The sequence below is a fragment of the Rhipicephalus microplus genome, chromosome 9, assembly GCF_043290135.1.
Source record: "Rhipicephalus microplus isolate Deutch F79 chromosome 9, USDA_Rmic, whole genome shotgun sequence".
Lineage (NCBI taxonomy): Eukaryota > Metazoa > Arthropoda > Arachnida > Ixodida > Ixodidae > Rhipicephalus > Rhipicephalus microplus.
The window spans coordinates 51,033,710-51,059,931 of NC_134708.1; the positions used below are offsets into that span (position 1 = coordinate 51,033,710).

Here is a 26,222-nt window from a genome sequence, read left to right on the forward strand (position 1 = left end):
AAGATTATTATTATATTTTGTAATTGATCTGTTTCACTACCCACTCAGTGGCTCAATATATCCTGGTTTGATATTGAATGCTGTCCGAGTTTAGTTGTTTCGAAAGCCTTTTTTTTTCCTACATAGCCTACATTCGAGGTGTTCTTTTTTTTTTTTCCTGACTTTGCACTCCAGAGACTCAGGCTAACAACCGGCGCCAGCTTATGTTCGAGTAAATACCGCACATAAAATGTGGGTAAATATATGTAACAACATTTTACTCTCAACCATGTGTTCACAACCAAAGTACACTATGTGTCAGCATTTGGGGCAAAACATAGCTGATCTCATTGCTTTAGGAAAGCAGAAAAACAATTGGTCACGATCTCGGAGCAAGTGATTCGCAAGAAGGTATACATACGGAATGACATAAACCGAGTTTTAAAGAGCTCAGAAAAGTTTTTCTGTTTAGTCAGAAAATGCTGCCTGTCAGTAATCGCGGATCCTGAAAACATGCGAGCTTAAGGAGGTGGTGCCACCAAATTTGTGGCATGCGTGTTCTTTGCTGTAAGGATTTCTTTCAGCTCCAGGAAGCATGATACACACACTAAGATTCGTGTATTTTCGCTAAATAAATTAATATTGCTCTACTTATGAGGACCATTTTTGGTTTCGGTTTCACGGTGCCGAATTCGGCAGTAACGTCGATGCATAGGTGGCTTGGTCACGTGAGCACACAAGGCTGTGACGCACATCGCGTTGAGTTTCCTCTGCTCTCATACCACGTGCCACACCAAGCACCAGCAAAACAAACGCGCTGATAATCGCCATGGCCAGTTGCTATAGCATCGAGGCAGTGGCAAGGCAAAAAGCAGCAAGAAGAAAACAAAGCGTTTATGTTTACAACGCATGTACAGAACGTGGATGGGGAAGCCGCCTGACATTCGATGCGCCAGCCTTTTATAGGCGCCGAGATGCTGATGGAGGATGAGACAGCCCCGCTGTTGGACGCACACAGTGTCTCTGAACGACGCGTTCAGTGTCTTTTTGAAAGCACTGAGTCATTGACAGACGCACAGAGTGTCTCTGCAAGGGACGCCAGCACACTCGTAATAGCAGGCATGCTAGTTCTCTCCTTGTTACCAAAATGCGTTTCAGAGAACGCAGAGGTCACTCACGTCACTACAAATCTGGTGTGACACCACGCCAACTGTTGTTGCTTCTCCTATTCTGAAACGTGAGTGTCGCTGCGCAAGCGATTTGCCTAGATCACAAGAGTGAGCAATCAGCTACACTCTTAGAATTGAATTAAAATATATTCTACGTGTTTGTTGTGTCCGACTCCTTGTGTGGAGAGTCTTTGCATACAGAGCAAACAGACAACAGGCTTGGGATAGCCTCGAAATTTGGTGTCACCACCCCTTTAACATTAGAGTGCAGTGCATGGCCTGGAATTCAGAATTAATAGTCACCTAGAAATTGCTTGCTCTTCTATCGACAAACGATCCTTTTAAACCAAGTGACCATGCCCGTAAATGCAAAACCCACGACCATTGGCTGTTTTGAGCATCTTGAGCTGTATAGTTATTACAGTCTCGCGAGATGCCAAATGTGCCCGCACGCTTGTTCGCAATCACACTGAAAGTAAGCCTTGCATTTTAAAAAAGAAAGAGAGCTTCTCGTGGTCACGATGTGCACTAAAGAACGGACGTAGGTACCTTCTCCCTTGTCACCTTCCCCCACCCTCCTTTGCATATTCAGTGCACACACCGGTATTACAGGAGAGGGAAAGTGCTGAACATGTCTCTGTTGCAATTCTAAAAATTTTTTGCGGCAGTTGATTCGTGATGCAATAGGCTCCTTCAATGAAGCCATTTGATGATTACTTAGAGAAGTGTTTTGGGGCCCCTTTAAAAGTAAGGAACTGTAGTGCGACAATCTTGCACATTACTAAAGCAATACCTCACAAATTGTTTCATTCCAGAAAGGTTTAACATACAAAAACATAACCATTCGCACATACCACACATTGAGCCACGCATAGCCTTACTACAGCGAAGGTGCATTAACTAAAGTCCCGAGTATTTTTTATAGTGCGTCAAAGAAGAAAAAAAAAGCCTCACGTGCCCCGCAAACTGGGCAAACTACATCACTCAATGAAGGGATTATATGGGCAGAAAACGCCAATTGAGATCACGCACAAAATGCATGATACAAGCTACACAAAACTAGGAACATATCAAATTGAATCATCTAGCAGAAATATGCAAGCACCACGCTGCCCAAATAAAAACTTTAAAACAGCCTGCACTAAACTCAAGAAGGGCTTTCTAGACAGACATTTTGAAATTAGTTGCAGGATGTGCAATGGAGTATGAAGGAAATGCTGTGCCATGTGCTAAGCAGCGTTACTGGTTTTATGTAGTGGAATGGCTCACAATTTTCTTTGTGTCAAGAGTCTTTATTACAAGCTCCAAGAAGGCTGGCATCCTCTCAGTACATTTTTTGGTAGCAGATTCATCCTTTCTGTTGCTAGTTTTATTGGTTAATTCACACATTTTGCTACGGCATGTGAAAGAGTCCAGTCCAAATGTCTGTCACCACAGCCCACTGCCTCGTGCTTCGTTGAGTTGTACACATCACTCACCTTTGCAGACTTCACTATTTCAGAAGGGTACCTTGAAGGGCTTCACTGTTTCGTTCAGCATAGGGGCAATACACTGTCAGAAAAAATCAACTAGTCTTGCTACGGTGAGTTGCCAAGTGGTTCACGAGTCTGTTCTTTCTGCTAAAGTTCATGGGACAGAGGTGGCACTCGAAAGGTCTCTCGCCGGTGTGGATGCGAACATGGTCATTCAGATGGCCCAGTTGCCTGAAGGCCTTGTTGCACTGATCGCACTTGTACGGCCGTTCATCTGTATGTGTCCTCTGGTGATACTGCATGCGCTGGTTGTAAGGTGTGGTGTAGCCACACACGAGACACCGCTTCAAGTACTTTTCCTTGCGGGAGACCCAATGATGTAGTTGGCCATGGCGGCGAGGGATGGGAAGCAACTCTGCAAGAGTGAAGTTGCAGCATTCTCAGGAAATGACGGAGTGAAGGTGACATCACAGTAGAACTTAGCACAAAAAAAAAACAGGAACTAAAAAGGAACTTCACTAACACAGCACCAACTAACAACTGAGTTTTATTGAAAAACATTCACATATAAGTAGTGCGAATAGTCACATGAACACAATACAAATGTTAGCAAACAAGATTAGGTTTAGTGGCTGGTGCTCAAGAAATGCATTTCAGAGGATGCAGCATGGTAGAAGGCCTTGCTATGCATGTCTTGCTAGATCTGCTAATAAAAAAATGCTTACTCAATTTGTCACACAGTTTCTTTTTAATAGTTGATAGTTCAAGTTGTGTTTGTGAGGTTCCTCCTTCATCCCTGCTTTTATTGCTAAGTGTTGCTATGATGCAGAACCAACTCGCACAACAAGCCCCTTTGTTTTAGGTGAAAGGGAAAGCAAGGACACAAAGATAGTGCAAGGCGCAGTAGGATACTCAATGCAGAAGATCATGTGGGAAAGGATAGGATTATAGTAGAAGCTCGCACCTAAACATGAGACAAGCACAATGCTTATGACCTGTAATGAAGTATGCAAATGAGAAAGATTGGTGGGGATGCACTTACAAGGCCAATTAGCAGATTTATGTCTGCACAGGTGTGTCAGGATTATTTCACTCAATGGGGAATTCTAAAGGTGAAATTCAGCTCGACTAACACTTAAGCAAAGGCAACCATGAAGAACACTGATAGAGCTTATGTTTACAGACAAACATATCCATGTTAATTTTGCAGCCAAAAAGCTGCGCTATAGATGTGATTGAAAAAAATGAATGCCTGCTCTGTGACCCAGAAGGAAGACAAACATGAAACAGAGAGGTGAGTGGCACTCAGTGAATGGTTGTATTAAATACATCTAGTGAGTTCTTGTTGCAAGAATAATTTTTAAAGATTTACAAACAAAAAACAAAAAAATGCATCTGATGCAAAATAAAATATAAGAAGTTGTGTCCATAATATTGATGTTCATAGACACAACACCTGCAATAGAAGCCACTTGTTTATACATGCTCTAATAAAACTCTCAAGCCAATCCACAATAAGGACGTGATCATCTGGCGTTGATCACATTAAAGGGACACTAAAGTCAAATAACAACTCACGTCAGAGTGAAAGCTCAACATATAACAACACCTAAAACGACAATATTATCAACAACAGTGCCCTACTTACCAAGAAATCAAGGTAAATCTACAAGAACACAAGCGCCGCAGTAGGACATTTTCAAAATGATCCCGATGACATCAGACGGACTTTAATAGTAATTGATCTAACTGCACTAAATAAAGAACTTTCCATGCATCAAGAGATGCAATAAAATGCTGCTTGTTCGTTTCTGTTTGATTCATGGAAAGAAGAACCACCGGACGTTACTATGGGAAATAGCCCGAGTGGTTCAAAAATTCAATTTTCACGTTGTTACACCGGACAGGTGGTGCCACCTAGCAGGGCCGGTTGAAACAAAAGCGTCAGCAATCTCGGAGCCAATGGAGGGAAATTTATCAATGGACGTTTTTGCTGCTGTGGCTCCCACTGCTTTTGGTATGCTGTTACTAGCGAAGTAAAGCCGGGCAACGTTGTGTACGGCAAGAGTGACGAGAGACGGACCAGTCGGTCCGCTTCTTCAGGCGGGTAATTTGAAGCGCGCTAACCTGACGCGGACCACTAAAACGTGATTTTATTTCAAAATATGCCCTTTCTTGGCACAAAAGTAACACTACGAGGTTTCTGGACCGCCATTTCAACAATCAACGTCGACTTATTAGTTGACTTTAGTGTCCCTTTAAAGAGCGGTGCAGAAATCTTACGCCATAAAGCGTTAACAGGTCACCTCCTCTGTCCTTTTAGCACAATTAGAGCTGCCATACACCAGTATACCATTTTTGCAACCACACAGTTTCATTGGTTACATCGTATACATGCCTATACTCCAAAGCATACAAGAAAAACATTGCAAAGGCCAGAGAGACTTTTTACAATGTGTTTCCACCAAAAAATAGTTTAATGTTTTTACTACTCCCATTATATCTCTTTCTTTTCTAGGCTGAGCAATACACGAAGACGTTTTGTGCCTTAGAAACAAACACTGTTAAAAGGTAATCCGTTTATCGTTCCACAACCCTTAGCATTTCAGTGTTTTCGCTTTCTGATCATTTATCAGAAGCCTGTCGTGACACCTCACGTACAGGGTCGTGCTCAGCTCGAGCAAGCATTTACAAATATGAAAGCCGGTCCCAAGATGCATGGAGTCGCAAATGTTCCTGAGCGAACTGCTTGCATTGCTTCAACAGCATTGTGCCTGAAGTGTTGCACTAAATCGATAGAGCCGACTGAAAAGAAAAAAAAAAGATTTTGACTGCCAGTCATCTCAGGGCAATGCATAAAGATTCGTGAGAATATTCTTTTCCCTGCCACAACAACCACAGATCGCTTCAAAACAGCTGATCAAAAATAAAAAAAAAATGTCCGTACAAAAAAATTTCACTGCTTTACAGTCGGTAGTGTTGTTCTTTAAAAGACCAAGCAATAAAGTGTTCTGCTGTAATAGTTTTCTTCACTCTTTTGATGTTAGTCGTCCTTCCATTGACCTGTGCAATTGTTGAGCTATCTGCAAAAAAACGAGTGTAAAGCTTAAACAGGAATGTAAGCAAAAGTCAACTTCAGAACACATGGAACAATAGATAATATGAGGTCCTTTATGAATTAACTAGTTAAGCATATCATTCTTGCTTGTAACCTCTGCTCCTCTCCCACTGATGCGACTCAATTCGGACGCATATTGAGAAAATCCCAGGTTTGCAACATTACAGTAGTGCCTTCATTATCCCAATGATTGACATTAGGCAGCGGCATGTAGCTCTTTACAAAGAAAACAGCTGCTATAGGCGCATTCTTATATACACCAACTGTCACTGGTAGAGCACAATGCAGACAGTAAATGTCGCTATTTGGCAAGTTTGTTATACACAGAGCCAGTTGAGAGACAAAGAAAGACTAGGTACAAAACCAGTGAAGGGCACACTTCCTCCTTTGTCCACATTGACTACAGCACGTATTTTGGATAGACAGCAGGAATTTCTGATTTTTACTCTCTTGAGAAGTAACAAAGAAGCTTGCTAAAGTGAAGCTTACATTGCGTGGCTAGTGGTGTTCCAAGACACTATCCTCTTCAACAACTGGCACGTGCGCACTAAAGAAATAATATATCAATCAGAACAAACATTCCTTACGGGGCTGAGGTTTGAACCCAGATCCCCGTGGTTCGAAAGCGAGCGCCTCGAACATTAGCAAGCGTGGCCATGCACCAATGCTTACCCAGTGTCGCGATTTGAGCAAGTTGATGGATATTCGTCGTGGGATAATTGACAGTAAAACAGGATATGAAATCTTCGGTTGAGATGCACTGGCACCGTGACGGGGGAAAGGAAGTTACGTCAAACACCGCCCGTGTTTCACTCCTCGCTATGGGCCAGCCGAACGTGTGAACCACCAAACTCTATTCCGCTACAGCGTATGCGAGCGACGTCATTTAGCAGACAATTTCCAGCATCCTGTTTGTACGCGTAATAAGATAGCAAACAACAGAAAATCAAACAATGAGAGACACTTGCGAGGCACTACGTGTCCAGTGGGTGCGCATTTGTTCTCCAGGCGGTTGTGCTGCATTGCTTCTGTACAAACTCGACAAGGGTTATGATTATTTTCGCACCGCCTTCATCGTCCAGTGGAATCCTGGCAGCAAAAGTAGGCTTGTGCAAAAACGGTTGGACGATGTAAGCTCACGCACGTTTCCCGTGCTGTTCAGCCGTGTTCTGTGGCAGCACCAGCTGTAAATTACGCCTGCAATGATGGAATGTCACCCCGTCGTCTGCCAGCATGCGCGTGCTGATGTGATTGCCCCACGCTCCACTGTTGACCTCCACGGTGCTGCCGTGGCGTGCACTCTTGTCCTGGCCGGCCCAGCCGAACATGCAGCACCGCATGCGTGGTGCCCAGACGAACGGATGGACGGACGGACAGAAAAACTTTATTAAAAAAAAAAGAAACCCTGCAGGGTTACCGGCCCGGGCTCAGGCCACCCCGATGTTTTGTGCGGTGGGGCATAGCCTTTCCACCGTTGTCCGGGCCTGCTGAATTGCCCACAGTTGATCGCGCAGATCTGAGCTAGTCAGCGCACTTAGCAGACGCTCCTCGAGAAGGTACGGTTTTATATTGTCCTCTCGGTATATTACTGTGACCTCTGTGCATTGCCATAAAATATGTGCCATACCTCCGTGTTCATGCTTACAGAGGGTACAGCTTGTTTGTGGGTATTGTCTGGAATTTACTCTGTTCAGGTGTACTGGATTTGAAGAGGTTCTGGTTTGCAATCTTCGCCAATCTGTTTCTTGAGATCTGTCTAGCTGTTTGTGTGCTGGCGGATATTCTTCTTGTTGTCGCTTACAATGTGTCAATATGTCATGATACGTGACCAGTCTGTCTCTGTCGTTTTGTATCGCATATTCATTATTGTCATCACCTCCATCATCCCCATCACCTCCACCGGAATCGTCCCCCCTTCTGTGGTCGGTGCGGGGGGCCAGGCCGTCGCTGTACGAGCCGTGGTGGGTTAGTTCTCGCACGGTTCGGTGGGCCTTCTCGTTGAGGTTTTGAGGGATGGTCGTGTCTTTGATGTTTAATTCCCCCATGTGCTTCAGGATCCACTTGAGGTATTTGGGTACAATTTTGCCGTTCCGGAAGTCTTCTGCTCTGCGGTTCAGGATTTTGGCTGCTTCGGCGGAGATTTATCCCTTTGTGAAATTCCTAATGGCCATCTTGAAGTCACTGATTATTAATCTGTCGTGTTTTCGACCATTGACTACGGCCCGTGCGAATGCCATTTCTTCCGCTGCCTCCGACAATCCGGTCCTTACGGAGCCTGAGGTCAAGGTCTTCCCTTTTGTGTCTATGACCGCCATTGCAAAGAAGGAGCCATGCACAACCCTAATACCGATATTATTATTTCGGGAATATGGGGCGGCGTCCACAAAAAGCACACCCTCCTGTGTGCCGTGGTTTTTAAGGATCATTTTCGTGCGGCATTTTCGTCTCTCAACGTTGTGTGCAGGGTGCATATTTTTTGGGAAGTTTTCTGTAATTATCGCGGACCAGACGTCCAGGTGAATCTGCGTCTTGAGACCTTTCATTCCGTGATAATTAATGAAGAGCTTTTCAATAATTTCTCTACCTGCCATGGTTCCAGACAATCGTTCGAGTTGCGTTATCCTTTGTGCTTCAGCGATCTCACCCAGCGTGTTATGTACTCCGAGTTGCAGCAGCCTTTCGTTCTTTGTGTATTGCGGTAGACCCAGCGCAGCTCTGTAAGCTTTTCTAATCAGCGCGTCGACTTTGTCTTTCTCGGCTTTGTTCCAGTGGACGAACGCCGCTACATACGCGACATGGCTGATCGCGAAGGCCTAGACGAGTCGTACAACGTTTCTGTCTTTAATGCCCCTTCGTTTATTGGATACTCTTTGTATTAGCCTAACGGCTGCCATGACTTTCTTTTCCAGGCGCGTTATGGTTTCCCCATTGGTTCTCTTGGCTTCGATATAGAGACCCAGGACTCTGACCTTCTGAACCAAGGGTATCGCCGTGCTATTTCTAGTGGTTATCCCGATTCTTTTGTGTAATTCTGCTACGTTTATGCAATGTATGCCTAGTTTTTTGGGGTGGTATAGTAGCAGTTCCGATTTGCCCGGTGAACATTCCAATCCGGTGCCATCCAGATGACTCTCGACTGCCTCCACCGCCTCTTGAAGTCTATTCTCCATCTCGCCTTCACTGGTGTCTTGCGTGGTCCAAATCGTAATGTCGTCTGCATGAATTGTGTGATTGATGCCTTCGATTCGCTCTAATTTTTATGATAATCCAATCATGACGACGTTAAACAGCATCGGTGACACTACAGACCCTTGCCGTGTGCCAGTGATGCCCGTGTCCACTTGGATGCTCTCCTCCTCGTCCAGCCTAACCGTGGCAGTTCTTCCCGTAAGAAAATTTCTGATGTACTTGTACGTGCGCTCACCTAGACTGAGTTGTGCAATTCGTTTTAGAATCACTGAGTGCTCGACCATGTCGAAGGCCTTCCTGAGATCTAGCCCGATTATTGCCCTCATGCCTCATCCAATGGGGTCTATGACTTGCTCCTTTAGTTGTATCATAGCATCTTGTGTGGAGAGCCCTCTCCTGAAGCTGTTCATGTTGCTGCGGTATACGCTGTTAGACTCAAGGTGGCCGTTAACCCTGTTCAGGCAAGCATGCTCCATTACTTTACCTAGGCAAGAAGTGAGGGAGATGGGCCGCGTGTTCTGGATTTTTAGGGGTTTACCGGGCTTAAGAATGAGGATCATGTCGTATTTCTTCCATTCGTTGGGTATTTCCCCGTTTCTCCAGCACTCGTTGATGAAGTCTGTCAAACGGCTCGTTCCCTAGAGGTCCAGGTTCCGGAGCATCTTGTAGGACACTTTGTCGGGACCTGGAGCTGACTTGGCCTTGATAGTCTGCAGGACTGCCCTGATTTCTTGCTGTGAAAAGTCTCTGTCAAGATCTTCGTAGGGAGAGCCCGAGTATTCCTGGTGTTCGACTGCCGGGGGACTGTCTAGGTAGAGCTTGACGATTTCATCACCCATCTGATAGATGTTCCCTTTATACCTGTGTCTTATCTTGGTCATTTCCGCTTTCACCGCTGTTTTGGTGGCCGACGGGTACAGCAGGTGCTTGAGGATTTTCTATGTCTTGCCTGTGTTTATGTTGCCGTCCATGGCGTCGCACACTTCGTCCCATTCCTGATGGCAAAGCTGGGTACAGTGCGTTCCGATGTGCTTGTTTAGCTCGGCGAGTTTTCTCCTTAGATTTCGATTGTGTTTTTGCCTATGCAGCCGTTTCTGAATAGATTTTTTGGCTTCGACAAGGTGTGCGAGCCTGCTGTCCATCCGCATTAAGAGGGTTCCGCCACACTCATCTTCCTCTTCTCTTCGAGCCAACCAGTCATCCCACTCCATTTCGGTTGTGGCTTTTTCTACGTCTCTTAGAAGTTCACTGTTCCATTCTTCTATGTTTTCGATGGGTCCCTGTTCTTTCTCGTTTCTGCTTTAGCGGAATTTGTCCTAATCTACGCGCCTGATTGTCCGTTTGCAATTCCTGGTAGGAGGATTGCCTAGGGCGATGCTGAGGATCCTGTGATCACTTCCTAGGTCTTCAAAGATGTTTTCCCATGTGATTCGCCCGGCGTTCTTGCAGAGGGTCAAGTCTGGCGCGGTGTCCCTGTGAGGACCTACACCGATTTTGGTGTGTGAGGCTGGCTCATTCAGAATGGCTAGTCCGGCATTTTCGATGAGGTGGGCAAGGTTTTTTTTTTTCTTCGACGAGTGCCCCTATCCCCCACTGCGTGTGTGGAGCGTTAAAATCTCCTTCGATAACAAGTCGGTTGTCGCCTGCGATGTTCATCGTTTCCAGAATTAGTTCTTCTAAATTATGCTTTAGGCCCTTTTTAGACGGGCTGCTGTATACGTTTAGGACAAATGTGCTGCTCTCCTTTTTGCTGCGTGGCACGACTTCTATAAGAATGTGGTTTATATCCGTGACTTGTTTCGTAATGTGTGGGATGGCAACTAGCCCCTTCTTCACTAATGTGGTCACGACTATCTCTCCCCTTTCCTTGTGTGCGTTGTTTGTGAGTGGCATACCCGGCAATTTTGGCGTGGTCGAATGTCTCCTGCAAAATGATCACGCCAGGTTTTTTTTTGTGGTGATTTTGATTAGTTGCGCCATCGATGCTCTTTTATTAGAGAAGCCACGGCAGTTCCACTGCAAGATGACGAGTTTTCTCATTTTGGTGCCCGCCATGTCTAAGAAATTATCTTCTCTAGCTCTTCGAGCCGCTTGTCGTGTTTTAGTGCCAGCGCCTTACCCTCCGCCTCACTGTCGATAAGTCACACGACCAGCATCTCAAACATTTTCTCCTTTTTGTCCGACAGTTTGTTGATCATGTCCTCGAGGACGCTTTTTTTTTTTTCGTACTAAGACGGCGCCTCTTGACCTCTTATCTGAGTCGTTTTGCTCTTTGGTCTTCGTCAGCGGGATTTTTCGCTTGGCGCCTGGTTGCTGTTTCCACTGCTACCATTTCTATCTCTTTATTCTCTCCCTTCCCTGTGGTTTCGGTCGCTGGCATGGAGACGGCCGCGATGGCGGTCGACGGAGGCGACGTTTGTATCTGCATTTTCATGAATATTTCATTAAGTGTTTGCTGTAGTTCAATTTTTTTTAGCTGATTCACTATTTTGCCTTTTTGCTTTTTCTAGCTTCTGTCTGAGTAGCTTGTTTTCCGTTCTGTATTTCTCTAACATTTCTCTATGTCTTTGTAATTATCCCTAGCGTTACTATTATTGTCGAACCTTGCCGAATCGCGATTGGCCACTACGTCTGACCAGCCCACCTTGTCTGGCGTCTTCTGTTTTCCTTGCTGCTTCATTGTCGCTTCGGGCGTCCTTCCCCTCGAGGTGGACCTCGGCCCGCTCCTGGTCCTGGGTCCCAAGGATGGGACCTGTCCTGGACCCCAAGCGACGTAGTCCCCAGGCTCCCAGCCTGGACGTGGATCTGGACCTTGATGTGGGTTCACGGGCTGGTTGTGTGTTGCTGCTTCCCCAGGTGTCTTGGTCTGGTGAGTCGGCTTCCTGCTGGAGTTCTCCCTCGTTTCCCTTCGCAGCCCACCTTCGTTGCTTTACAAAGTATGGCGCCTTAAATTTAGCTCTGCAAGTCCGGTCTGCCGTGTGGTGTGCGTCTCCGCAGAGCTTGCGCTTGGGTGTGCATTCATGGTCTCTGGTAGCATTTTTGGCACCACACGCCGGGCACAACTTGTCTGTCGGTCTTGGGCACACATCGGGCCTGCGCCCGAGCCTCCCGCAATCTTTACTAAAGTCTATTTGCTTCTGGTAGAGGGAAACTTTCATCATGAGGCTGTTGAAGTAAGCCCACATGGGGACCCTGTTGCCTTCATACAGTAGTATCACGGTGGTTGTGCTCCCTAGTCTTTTGGCGTACGCCAATGAAGGGTTCCTGGCGTTCACCAGTGCATGCATGAGCCGATCATGTGTGTACTTCAAGCGAATGTTGCGGATTATCCCCTTGACTATGTGTTCCGGTGCCGAGACGTACCCGTTGGTCTCGTACTTCTTCCCGTTGATTTTTGAATCCAGGATTTTGACGAATTTCGTCGTCGTCTTTTCATCCGGTGTGCTGATCAGGATATTTTGTGTGGGGCCGGGGCAAATCGTGAAGATTTCGTTGTTGCTCTCCCCTGCTTCTTGGCGTACCGCTTCGTAAAGGCTGGCTTTGCACGAGTGTCTAATGCTTAGCCCGCCTCTTGGTCTGACGATTATCTTGATGTCATCTGCAGGTAGCCTTGGCATCTTGCTTGGTTGTAAAATCTTGTTCACAATGCTCTTGCCACCTCTGCGCGTCGGGCTTCTTAAGCGGGTGCTTTTCTATGCTGTCTCTTCGCCAGGGATCACACGGCCCTTCCTTTTATACTATCTTCGATACAGCCCTTCGCGTCGCCGTCAGCGTCTCGTCTCGTTGGACCGCTATCGTCCTTTCCGGAATCATTACTTGGAGTTTCCCCCACTTCTGCATCATCTACGTCTATTTTGGAGGAGCGTCCGATCCCTTGGCTTACAACTCGGCACCGTTGATCACCCTTCCCGAGGCCGGCATCGGCCTTGTCGGTGTAGGCTTAGCTGGGTACACTTGTAGCTCTGGTGGTTTTTCACATCGAAAAAGCTTCAAAAAAGGCCTCTCACCAAGGTATTTGGTGTGGTATTTGGTGTCGAAGCGTTCAGATGGACCAGCTCTATCGGTAGTCGATTGCCAGGTATTTGACTTGATAAAACTGCGTAAAACATTCATAAAAGGCTGAGGTGACGTGAAGCGCGTCCGCAGCGTTGCGTTGCCCGGCAGCGTCCCCAGATGAACGTACAGCATGGCACGAGTGCACAAAAAACCCCACCGGTGCCTCCAGTCGAAAATACCATTATATATGGACAGACGAAAAAGGACAGAGCGGTGCGTCCTTTTCTTCTGGCTGTATCAAACCTGTCACAACTGAACTGAAACACACACACACACACACACACACATATATATATATATATATATATATATATATATATATATATATATATATATATATATATATATATATATATATATAATGGAAAGAAGTGTATACCTAAGGGCTCGTTTTTCCGTGTTTTAACACAATATTAATGAGATCTAACAGACAGTAATGCCAAGGAATGTACAGGGGAAGTTATTAGAATCAATAAAATGTAAATAAGAAGAAAGAAAAGTGGATGAAAAGATAACCAGCCGTGAGCAGGAAGAGGGAAACTTTTATATATATATATATATATATATATATATATATATATATATATATATATATATATATATATATATATATATATATATATATATATATATATATATATATATATATATATATATGTGATTCAACAGACAATAGTGCCAAGGAAAGTGTAGGGGAAGATATTAGACCGAATTGTAAAGTGAATATGAAGAAAGAAAAGTGGGTGAAAAGATAGCTAGCCATGTGCAGGATTCGAACCTGCCACCTTCGAATGAGGCGTTAGATGCTCTACCATTGAGCTACCATGGCAGCTATTCCCCCAGCCACTTTATTGGGTTTATATGTGAATTTAAACGTGGGAGTGTCAGCCAGCGCCACCAGCAGCCATGTCAGCGAGTGCGGCACACTCTTTTGAGTGCCTTTAGGTTGTATACGAGGGACTATTGGTCAGCTGCCCACTCGTAACAAGTTCACGTGCTACGCGACGCCAAACAAGCTCAAAAGAGTATGTCACACTTGCCGCCATGGCTACTGGTGGCGCTGACTGACACTCTCACGTTTAAATTCACATATAAACCCAATAAAGTGGCTGGGGGGATAGCTGCCGTGGTAGCTCAGTGGTAGAGCATAGAACGCGTCATTCGAAGATCGCAGGTTCGGATCCTGCCTATGGCAAGTTATTTTTTCACCCACTTTTCTTTCTTCATATTCACTTTACAATTCGGTCTAATATCTTCCCTTATCCTTTCCTTGGCATTATTGTCTGTTAGATCTCGTTAATATTGTGTAAAACACGGATAAATGAGCCCACGAGTATACACGAAGCAGTTTATTCGCTCGGGGTGCTTCATTTGCAATAGCTCGTGTTGGCGAACTAAACGCGATATTCTAGACAAAGTGTAAGGTTGATATCAGAAATTGCATATTTCAGGCAAACTCGAAGTTTCGAGAAAACTGTATTCCTAAGCCATGTTTCTGCAATTGCATGATGGTTCTAGAGGCTTATGAATGGTGCAAAGAAGTTGAAAGGTGCTATGCTGATTCCGTCCGAAAATAGTGGGCTGGAACGGCCATTACCTATAAAAAAAAAAGACAGAAAGAAAGAACGAAAAAAAATAAAGAAATGCAGTGAGTCAAGTATGGCCATGCCAAGCTTTGTTTGCCTTCATTTTCCCGATTGGGGAAGCCCCAGAATTTCTTTGTCGTTTGTTCTGATTAGCCATACATAACACACATATGCTGGTCTTGATTTTCTGAGCACAGAAAAAGAAAGAAAGCCTAAAACAGCAATGATGAAAGAGGGAGAAATCATGGGACCTAAATTAACTGGAGCTGCTCAATTAGTCGACCAAGTTACTAGTCACGTCAGGGAAAAAAAAAGAACACTTGGAGCCTGGAATATGAGCGATAATTCTTGTTGATGCCTCTTCTTTCGATGCACAAATTGTTACACAAGTCTTGAACTGATGTCACCAATATCTGAATTATAAAATAACATTCCACAACTCCACCGAGTGTAAGTGACCACTTCCGAAAGTACCAGATGACATCCAGCATGCACTTTCAATTCAATTAATGATTGTCTGCGCATATGTACAATGCTCCAGCTACAGTGGCACCAAAAAAATAATAAAGAAAGGAAGCAGCCCCCAACAAACATGAATATTTTCTGACCACCATGTGTGGTGGAGAATAAGAATAAGCACACAAGTACTTATGTGGAAGACAACACTCCTAGTGGCTGGCAGCGCAGAGTCAGCTAAAGTTTGGCTATTCTGAGAGTTCAAGTCCCAATGTGAAACACGTGGTGCAAACTTCATAATGGCATTGTTGCTACGAATTTCCTTTAATGAAGACATCTAGGTATATTCCCCCGTTTGCTTGTCAAAGTGATCTGTCGGTCATAAAGATGTTTATGATACTCCTTAATGCAAAATTTAAGTGAAGTTCTACACCCATTTTTTGACATACTGAGGCAAAGAATTAGAGAGACATAAATATACATACAGTTACAGACAACTCTTCATTTTAAATGCATACTATTCCTTTCCAGCAATGGTACCTAGCTTGTGCTATAACGGGGGGCACCTCTAAACTCCGATGCCGTCCCCACTACACCCCTGGTAGGACAGCTCTTTAGCAGAGTAGCAGATGAAGTACTTCCACCAACAGCGTCACTCACTGTTTATCAAGAGTGGTGAAGATCTGCCATGCGGGTCTAACACATTATTTTTTACTTAAACCTCATCACAAGGAAATTGCATCTTACACAAAAATAAGTTTGTTATACAAAAAGATTCGTTATAAGGCTAATTATTAACACTGTATTTATAGCAAGAATATTCCTCATTGTATCCAATATTTCATTATATCTGTGCTTGTTATATCGAGGTTAGAGTGTGCATAAAATGCGCAAGGATTCAGAGTAATCGAGTGGCTTCCAAAAAGTGCTACATGATTAACCCTGCAAATGAATCGAACTACGAATTTCACAGCGCGATCTCCTAGTCTCACGTCGCAATCTGCCTTCTTTCTCACCCTTTTGCCACACACTCAACGCTCTGCATTCGCTTTCACCTTCCACCGCGCTCAGTCACAAAGGAGAGTAATGCTGAATGCTGGAACGAGCGACACTAAAGGCAAACGATTTGTGCTAGAGTGAAAGTTGGATGCTTGACAATACCCAGAGCGTTAATACTATGCCCAGGAGTGCTAGACTAATTCAACAATTAAAATAAACGTAGTGGGACATTCTGGAACAAGAGCCTGATGACATATAATATCCTCAGTACAACTAGCCACTAGTACTGTCACTACAAAAAATAAAAAGAAACAACATTGCAGTGGTTTACAGGAAGAAATAAAAGACAGCTTCAACGTTTTAGCTTGATTGAAGGAATAAAGTTTTTGAAATTACCATGAAGAAAGATGTAGATGGTGTGAAAGTTCATTTTCTCCAGAATAGCTTCGCTGGCACACTCACGTGTCAGCGATAGTTTAGTTATTGTGCAAAAAACGCAGTGGCGGTTGTTAGGCAGTAGAGGACGAACAACACAAATGCTATGTCACAATGTTTTCTGAGATGGGTGGTTTCAAATGCACCACACACTAAAGATATGTGGACCACTGATAAGAGATTTTACCTCAAGCTAGTTATTTCCCTGGCTTGAAATTAACACTGCATGGTTGCTGGAATCTTATTTTAACAACACACGTAGGCTTAATATTTGCCTTCAGTGTCCTTTCAAGAGCTGCACCATAAACCAACACGATTGAGGTAGGCTTTGATTTTATACAACACAAAAAAGCATTAATGGGATACTAAAAGGCGAAACGATTTTTCGCGTATCATTAAAGGACGATTTCACAATCCTGAAAACACAACTCTTAGAGCGACACGACGTTTGGTAAGCAAGCAAACGCTTGAAAAGAAAATGCGGGGGGAGACACATCAAACATCGTGACGTCATAAATTTTGAAGGCGTCTACTGGGTTTTAGGTAGCTTTTAATAGATTGAAATTAAACATATTGCCATCTGTGGGTGCCATTGACCTAGCATAAGAAGTTTTAGAAAATTCATCAAGCCAATGTTGCGAAAATGTGAAAAACACAATCTGAAATTTTCAATGTCACGCCCGGAGATTTCGGCATGAAATTCAAGATAAAAGTTCAGCCTTGATTCTTTTTCAGTTAATAATGAACTTACGATAATGAAACACGTGGCATTAGACTTCTAAGTGTGCAGTTTGTCATTCTAAACTAAGTCACCGTTTCTCTTTAGGGTCCCTTTAACTAAATATAGTACACATAATGTGAGGAGTACTATATGTGTTTCTTGACAAGTAGATAGCTGGAGCTGATACATGATGGCTAATGAGAGAAAAATCAAAGGAGTCTAGCAAGACGGCACACTGTGTGCCGCATCGCTCAAAATTGGCCAACACATTTTTGTAATGGCCTCCTCTACTGCCCCACTCTCAATAGAATAATGGAATGAAACATCTATTGGTACCGAAATAACTTTACTGCAACGCATACACAACATTGAGAATACAGTAATGTAAACCTAACACATGTTCATGGCCATAATACATCGAGGACCAACTGTTTCATAGCTCCGATTGAGCTCTTCCTCCAATGTCGAGGGTTTGATCAGGGGTGTGATACATGGCCGCATATGTTCAGTGCAGTGAAATCAAGCTCTGCTTCAATCGCAATTCAGAGATGGGCTAGGCTTGGCCACATAAACAGCAACTGGTGTACTATACTAACACGTAATGAATTACGTACTCTTAGTCTCAGTACAGCAGCATGAGATCTAAGCACATCTTATAACGTCACCAAAGCACATTATTATCAAAGAAGTGTAAAAGGCAGGTCACTTTACTTTGACACATGTAATTGATAGCACGAAAAAAAAAATTCAACTAAAGAACCACATATGCCAACTCTTTTGGCAAACTATAACTAAACTCACTGCTTCAGAGAAAAGACTAAGAAATTCCAGGCCTGCATGGAACGTGGAGCACAGTCGCAGAGTAAGCTGGAAAAGCAGCCTTCACTGAGCCCATCGTAAACTCTCTTGAGCTGCCAGCAGTAAGTACAGTTGCGAGGTACGCCATAAATCGTAATCACTTTGCCAACTAGTGAAGTACCCACTGCATCACAATTCAGTGTGCAAAGTGCTAAGTACAGCACACTTTATTGATGCTGTGACTGATTAAGATGATGAATCATGGCCGAGTCATTTTTACGAAGTGGGAAGCTTCGAAACACCCGCTTGTTGTGCAGGTGCAATGTTTGGTATGACCCCAATCTTCTGCCACACGATTTTACATCCGTTAAGCGGTCCCTTGCCCAACTTGACACCTATAATATTTTTCTGAAGCAGTTTAAAGCAGTGGCATGGCTCTGTGATAAAGTACCTTATTCCCACACAGATTGCCATGGTTTGATTTTGGCATGAACTCTGTTTTTATCCAGCTCCAACGCATGCGCGTGATAGTTGAAAAAAAAAAAAAAGAAACACCAAACGCAACAACTGTGGACAATATCATCACCCAGATCAGCTGCTGTTATGGGCTCATAATACATGACATTGTAAAGAAGTGAGAATGGTCTCTCAAATAATGTCATAAAGAATAATTCACAACAAGAAAGTGAATGCACGATATGAATTGGCCTTTAAAGCAAAAACACCGTGTGGCTCATATTCAAGTAACTAGTCAGGAGGTCCTACTCAATTGAAACAATACTTGGCAAATCACTTCATTCAACGCAATAATGGGACAAGAACACGTAAGCACATACACGCTCAGCCATGTAAACGCATCGCCTCATGTTCATTAAAATAAATTTGAAGAAGCTTTGGATCCTGTTTTCACACACCCTAAAGGCACACACACCCCTACAGGTACTTGTCTTGGGGGCTAAGCGGTATATTTCATTACAGCATGTGCAACCATCAATTTAGAAAATGATGGCCTCTAACCTTCCTCATCATGCCACAAAGTGAGATACCGTATTGATCCGTGTAATGAACTCACTCGCATAATGAATTCACCCCTCTCTTCAGTCCTTGAAAAAAAAAAAAAACTTTTTAATGTATCTGCTCATTTTATTTCGGTATGACAGCCAGTGCCATTGATAATCGAAACAATGTTAAATAAAGTCAATATATAACAAAATGATGCAACAAAAGTCAAAACATAGTTTAGCAACCATGCTAAACAGTTGCGAGCAGCCCGAGCACAGACGACATCAATCAACATTTGAAGTCGTGCCTTTTGCGGCAAAGCGCTATCTGCCGAATGAAGGAGAAACCTTTCCGATAGCGGCACGCAGGCACAGCGGCGCAAAAACAAAGCGCGTGACCCCTGAAATGGCAGGCATGCAGCGTAGAAACATGCTGCGCCCCTGCCATCTCAGGGGCCATGCAAAGCGCAACCACCCACTGCATCGACAGCGCGTCGTGCACCCGCTAATACCGCAACGTTCGTGCGCCGGCATCCAATGCTGCGGTTTTGTTGTCAGATTGTCCTTGTGAACTTAGTTGGGATAGCTGCTGCGCAGGGCGAGTTCGGCCAGTACGCTAGCTCCACAGCTGGTTACAAACAGTATGTGCTGGAGCATTGAAAACAAGCGACTGGACAACACTTCAGCGTTGATTCATGCGCTTTCGTTACAGGAGGAAATAAAAAACGAGCTTCGGGCTACAAAAGATTTGTCGCGCATTTTACGATCAAAACGGGCAAAGCCGCCAAGTGAGATTTTCGGTGTTATAACTCCTGTGACTTTTTTCTGCAGCATAATGATCCCTCCGCACAAATTGGAGTCAACTTTTCTGAATAAAAAAAAGGGTGGGTTCATTACGCAAGTAAATACGTTATATGCATCACTTGTCCTCCCAGACATTCTTATTACGTTCAGTAAAAGTGTACACACCAAATTAAAAACTGCCCTGCCAATGGGAATCGTCACATGACACATAAAGCTGTCTTTTGCGTTCTTTGCAAAAAAAGAAGCTTTCGCATCTCTTTTTTGTTGTTCCTTTACATTTCCTGGCAGAACACGTTCCCCTACTGATGTTGGTTTCAGTGGCGCAGTGTCAGGTTTTACTACAGCACCCGCAGCTATCTGTAATTGGATAGAACTCTAAAAAGGCGGCAAGATCTTGATTCGGGTGGTTGATTCATAGTTATTAAAAAGCACAACAGAGACAAAACAAGACAGGAGGAAATGCATAATCACGTCACAAGTACTAACTAACAACAGTTGTTAGTCAGTGCTTGTGATGTGACGTCGGGTGTCTCTTGTTCCCATCCCCTTTTTATTCGTGCTGCAGATTAGGAAGGCAAAAAAGGCCTCATTCAGATGGCGAAAACAAAGCAGCCAATTGCTTCCATGACTTCAAATGGTCCCAATCATGTACTTGGCTATATTTTTGATTGCAGGGTGAAAGACTGTTTGGCTTACGACGTCGAGAGGGCGTGCTCATTGGTGCAGATATCGATACATCTGCCTTAGAGATGGAAAATACCGCTCCTTCAAAAGTTGCAGCCACCTACTGTCCCAACATCACACAGTTTAAACCTAATAAAATATGCGAGCTCCACCAACAGAATCGCAGCGTGGCTGCCTTTCACCAGAGAAATACTGTCGTGCTGGGAGGTTTCTGCTTGAACCGTGAGCAATTTTTCTCTACAAATGTAAATACTAAGCATATTAAACATAAAAAGTTTATGGTTACAATCTTAAACATCATGCTGGGCTGTGCCGCGTTGTGAAAATCCCCGAAGAAATTTCCCGGGACATTCAAGTCTCTAACCTAAGACCCGCCACACAAACATGTATCTGTATGGAAAGTCAAATATATGATAACTCCCGAAAAGAGCTTGAAGCCATTAAAATGAGTTAATGTTGTGCAAATTTCTTGTGAGAGGATTATCAATGACTGCGGACTCAGTTGACACTTTTCCTTAGCTTGTTGGTGACTACAGCCAGCTTTTCTAGAGCTGAAGCGCAAAAGAAGTATTCAACAAAGAGTCAGTGCCTAGTGCACCGACTTATAGTACTATTACATTCAGAACAGGTACGAGCATCATCGGGCAAAACTGCTACACTTCTATAAATTGACAAGTCGCGCATAAGGGTGTTGTGTTGAGTAAAATTCATGGGACAAAGGTGACACTGGAAAAGTCTCTTGCCATTAAAAGTCACTACCACGTGCACTGATTCTCAGACAGCCACGAGTAAGAACGTGGCTGTGATCCCATACTTGCATAGAATTTCACACAATTTAAAAAAAATTGGTCATAGGGCCGGGGTCTCTGTAGCATTTTCTGCACCGAATAAGTTGTCGCAGTTTTGTGCAAGAAATAGTTCTGTAAGAAAGCCTCCCAACGAGTGTAAAATCAATCACCGAAACCAATATGTTCAATGTGCGAAGAGTGCAGTATATGACGTACCTTTGACCTGCAGTCTAAGTAACGTCGGACAGTCAGGCAGATGCCTCAAGGTGCCATTACTTGAACACAACCAAAAAGCAAAAAAGGGCTCTGATGGTTTCCTGGCAACTCATGGCGCAGAATGCAAATGGATGCGGGTGTTTGATAAAACAACTGTATTGACTACTCACCCTAGCAATAGTTTAAGGCTCATCGTTGAGGCGGCGGCGATAGCAAATCAAAGCTGCCTCAGCAAGCCATTTATCACACTAACAAAAAAAAGTACTGGATTACTTGAATTTACTGAAATGTGGCTGTGGCTTTTTTATGTAAAATTCACTGCTGCTTAGTTTTATTTTGTCTTCATCTTTGTGCGTTGATAGATATTATTGTGATGTCATGTGACAGGTATATATTTTCGGTGCTTTGTAATAAAATTTTAGTTGGAAGTTAGCGCTTGTTCTCATTATCCCTCTTCGTCCGTTGTATACCTTTTCGCGCTTCAGCTGCAAAAAACATGGAATGCCAACTAGCCCTCTCCCACACATAGCCAGCTGCCTAGTGCCATAAAGTCAGATACTCGCATCCTTAGCCTTCTCAGACATTACTGTTACGTTCAGAACAGGTACAAGCATTATCGGGCAAAGCTGTCCTGCCTCTATGAATTGCCAAGTGGCGCATAAGAGTGCTCTGTCGAGTGAAGTTCATGGGACAAAGGTGACACTGGAAAGGTCTCTCGCCGGTGTGGATGTGGACGTGCTCGGTCAGGTGGGCCGTCTGCTTGAAGGCCCTGCTGCAGTAGCGGCGCTTGTGAGGGCGCTCACCCGTGTGAATTCTCTGGTGGCACTGCATGCGCTGCTTGAAAGGTGTGGTGTAGCCGCACACAAGACAGCGCTTCAGGTGCAAGCCTTCGTCAGAGCCCGGAGGATCGGGTTGGCCATGGTGGAGTGGCACGGAAACCAATTCTGCACAAGTAATGTTGCCACATTTTTAGCATAGAGTAAAGGTAAAGACATGGAGGTTGTGCAACGTGCAACTTGCTACACTACACAGCAAAACGTAGGGAGGGATATAATTACAAAATGAACTTGCACAAAAACAAGGGAAAGTGCACAATCTTTATCATCTGTGAGGATTTTTTTTTTACAGTGAAAGCTTTTATCACATCACAACAAGGGCCGATTCTTGTGCCGTAGTTGTCCGCCGCCACCAGTGTTCGTAACCGCTATTGTGGGAAATAATAACTAACTAACCAAATAAATAAATAAAGAAATAATGCTGAGGATAGAATGGGAATCAAAGCCGGGCCCTCTGCTTGGCAGCCCAGGACTCTACCACGGAGCTAGTCTTGTGCTCGAAACTTCGTTGAAAACTGACCCTATGCAGGCTTCAATGCGGGGTAGGGAATCACGTTAACGTGTGTAATAAAGCATTTTAAAACAGTGAAGTAACAGCCAGGCTTCCCAGAATCCGAATTACAAAAAAAGTGTGCCCCTCAGTGCTCCACACCCATTACAAAAACCTCATTAATAATTCTTCATCATCGTCAGTCACAGCATCAAAATAAGTGCACATACGCATTTCCTTACAAGTGCGTAACGGGTACCACACTTTTTCGAAGAATAAGGAATAATGGCACAAAAGACACTTCCCCACTACACAAAAATCGTAATCTATGGCATAGTGGGTGCCATGCACATGTGCTAGTAGTATTTGCCCAAAGAGTGTTTAAAAAAGGCTCTAGAAATGTCGCTCTTCCAGCTTTCACTGTGGCTGTGCTGCATGTTCCATTCAGGCCTGGATGATATCTGAAGTTCAACGTCCCGAAACCACAACATGATTATGAGAGACGTCGCAGTAAAAGGCTACGAAGAAAATTTCAACCCTGTGGTATTCTGCAGCGTGCGCTGATATTGCCCAGTACACGAACCTCCACCATTTTGCCTCCACCAAAATGCAACTGTTGGGACAGAGATCCAACCCACTAACCTCAGGTCGGCGCCTGAGCACCGCAACCACTGATCTACCATGGTGAACAATGCTTCTTTTTTTTGTGTAAAAATGTCATTTTAGAATGCAGCCACACACCTTAAAGGCTTGTTTGGTTATACTAATCTGCACAGGTTTACCACACTTATGCTCATCAATGAGGGCAATTCTGAAGATGGACTTTAACACGCCTAAAGCTACAGCAAAGGCAAGCATGAAGAATGTTGGCATAGTTTGTGTTTGTAGCCAAAAATGTCCATGTAATATGTGTCTACATATAGCCAAGTCAAAGATGTGATAGACGTATGCTAAAGCTCCTTGATCTGGGAAAGTAACGACACTCTCCTCCACACGCGCATTTCGTTCTCGATCTTCTCACCCGCCTTCAGCGTGCGCTGCGCCCAGCTCCAATTTTCGTCAAGGCTTCCGCGGACGCATCGCTGAATTCAATAGGGGCCCATAATTTCGGGCCACTTTCACCCCCTGGTAATGTAGCCCATTTGTGAAAATGGTGATAACGAGATAGATAACACTAAAATGAACTTTTATTAGAAGATTAGTTGCTTCCAAAAGATGTGTAAATGTTGCATGCTACTTTAAAAGCACCTTCATGAAGAGTTCTATAATGCAGGTTTTTTTTTTTTTCTTTCAGATGGTAACATGCTTTAAGTTTGCAACACACATAGTTTTGCTTGTGGCAACTACTATAGACATAAAAAGGAGCAGGTAGCAGCAACCACTCACTACTATCACCTCGAGGTTCATTTCAAGGTCCAGGGGGCTTGCTGTGCTTCACAGCAGGGTAGCGGGTAAATAATGTTCGAGCTGCGTCGGGTTTCACGTTTTTTTCCCCCAAATCCTTGCAAAATATGTGGCTAATTTCGTTCGTCAATTAAAAACAGCAAGAACTTGTAGACAGCAGACAATCGTTCAGGCACAATAAATAATTTCGTTAATAAAATGACAGGTGACCAAAAGAGAAGCACTGCAGTGCTAAAGATTATTGGTACACAACCTTCTCCGAGTTATTATGTAACAATCATAATACTGCTAAACCTTTGTGGTCAAAACTCACCGAAGCTGTAATTTAGGCTCATGTTACATCGATTGAGAAAGGTCACCAAAAACTGCAGAAAGGTGATTTTAAAGCACTCACTGCAAGAGCAAAGATTTTGGGCTTTAGCCTCGAAGTCAATATCACCAGCAAGCGAATATGGTCACGTGACCACCCCATGCACGTCACCAGTATGCGTAAAAAAAAATAATTATCGGTACCCAGTCTTGCGTGCGTGGCATCTAAGGTCAAAAGTAAATTAATGAACAGAAAAATATCTAAACTTTTGCAGCTAACACTGCTAATCTGCAATATCACGCTTCTTGCTTACCATTGTGACGAAAGCTGTAGATGCCTCGTCAAACACGAAATATGATTGTCGGCGTCCCGCGTTGTCAGGAACAGGCGATGCAAAAAAAAATCATTCCAGGATGACCTCACCATATGACGGCATGAAGACGTTACATGCCGCAAAATTTGTGGTGTCATAATGGCGATGCTTTCATCACGTGCTTTCACCTATGCCACGTGACATAACGGCTCATTTGCGCTATCTGCACGTTTTTTTCTCGACGATTTTTTCCGGCAGTGCTTGTTTCCCGTTTTTTTTTTCTAGCACTGGATCGCACTTGTGACATTATTTTCTGTGTCAATACTTCTTCCTCCACCCCCATAAAAAAAAAAAGAACCTAAATTGGTGGCCATTGCCAATGTCAGCTCGATTTATTCATCCATTTACTTTTTTACGCATTCATTTTCAACAGATGTTAATAATCAGGATATGCGCGTTCAAGAAGCTATCTCATAGCAGTAAATGTTCGCCGCAGAAAGCAGTTTCTGTAGTTAATTTCAGACTGAATAACAGTTGCAGACGTGCGATTTGATGGAGTCTCAACAGAATAATCAGAATATTGAGGCGATCCATTTTTTCAAACAACGCACAGTTAGTCACAAAAAAAAAAAAAGCATGCTCATCAGGTGGGAAGAATACTTGAAATACATACAGAATTCGGCGATGCTTTCGTACGAGCAATAAGAAAAGCACCGTACCTCGCAAAGAACATGCTCTTTAACGAAACTAAGCTCTTTTGGCCGATGTAGCGCAGCGACTGCTTCTCAAGAAAGCTATTGCACTTACGTTCCATACCTTAAAAAAAAGCATAACCATTTGTATTCTGGTTGCATTTGTTATAGGCGCAACCGCACGGCATGGCACCTGAAAACAAAGCGCGCGCAACGTTTGCCACACAACCTACACCCAGCTCCAGTGAAAAATGGCGCGAGCGAAAAAGATGAATATGAGCACAACATGAGATTTGCCCATCTCCAAGGGCAACCGCATAAGAGACCAATAATTGTGCACAAACAGCGACAAAAAACAGGAGGACCCGAACAGGGCGAGGAGAAAGAGAGGAGGTCGCAAGCACAACGGCGAGTACAATGGCCGGCGTTACTTTCCCGAAATCAAGGGGCTTTGACATATATGCATGGTTGCTCTGCCACCTGGAGGAAAGACAGCACAGACAGAATGGAACTGTCATTATAGAATGGAAAGTTGATTTGTATTCAATCAGTAATTGCAGCCAATTATTTTTATATTGTTCTCAGAGAGTACTTGTTGCCTGAATAATATTTAAACAATAGCAAAAGCACACTTGTGTCATAAGCAGCAAAGTTTAATAACTTGCATCTTTAAAAGGAGTTGTGACCAAGTGAAGCTGGAAATACG

The 26,222-nt window shown here is 43.9% G+C and overlaps 1 protein-coding gene across 3 annotated transcripts; it reads right to left on the reverse strand.

Moving 5' to 3' along the window:
* Positions 1-2,419: 2,419 nt before the first annotated feature.
* LOC142771775 (uncharacterized) lies at positions 2,420-25,803 on the reverse strand. 3 transcript variants are annotated; one of them, XM_075873632.1, is made up of 3 exons: positions 24,935-25,803; positions 22,275-22,415; positions 2,420-3,035 (listed from the first exon to the last, which is right to left on the reverse strand). In XM_075873632.1, the coding sequence occupies exons 1-3, from the start codon at positions 24,945-24,947 to the stop codon at positions 2,713-2,715; spliced, it is 477 nt and encodes a 158-aa protein (XP_075729747.1). In that variant the 5' UTR covers positions 24,948-25,803; the 3' UTR covers positions 2,420-2,712. The 3 variants fall into 3 exon arrangements, 2 of the variants coding, with proteins under 2 accessions (XP_075729747.1, XP_075729746.1); XM_075873631.1 differs by lacking the exon at positions 24,935-25,803 and adding an exon at positions 24,515-24,906; XR_012886136.1 differs by lacking the exons at positions 22,275-22,415; positions 24,935-25,803 and adding an exon at positions 5,568-13,205 and having other exon boundaries at positions 2,925-3,035.
* Between the last annotated feature and the right edge of the window lie 419 nt (positions 25,804-26,222).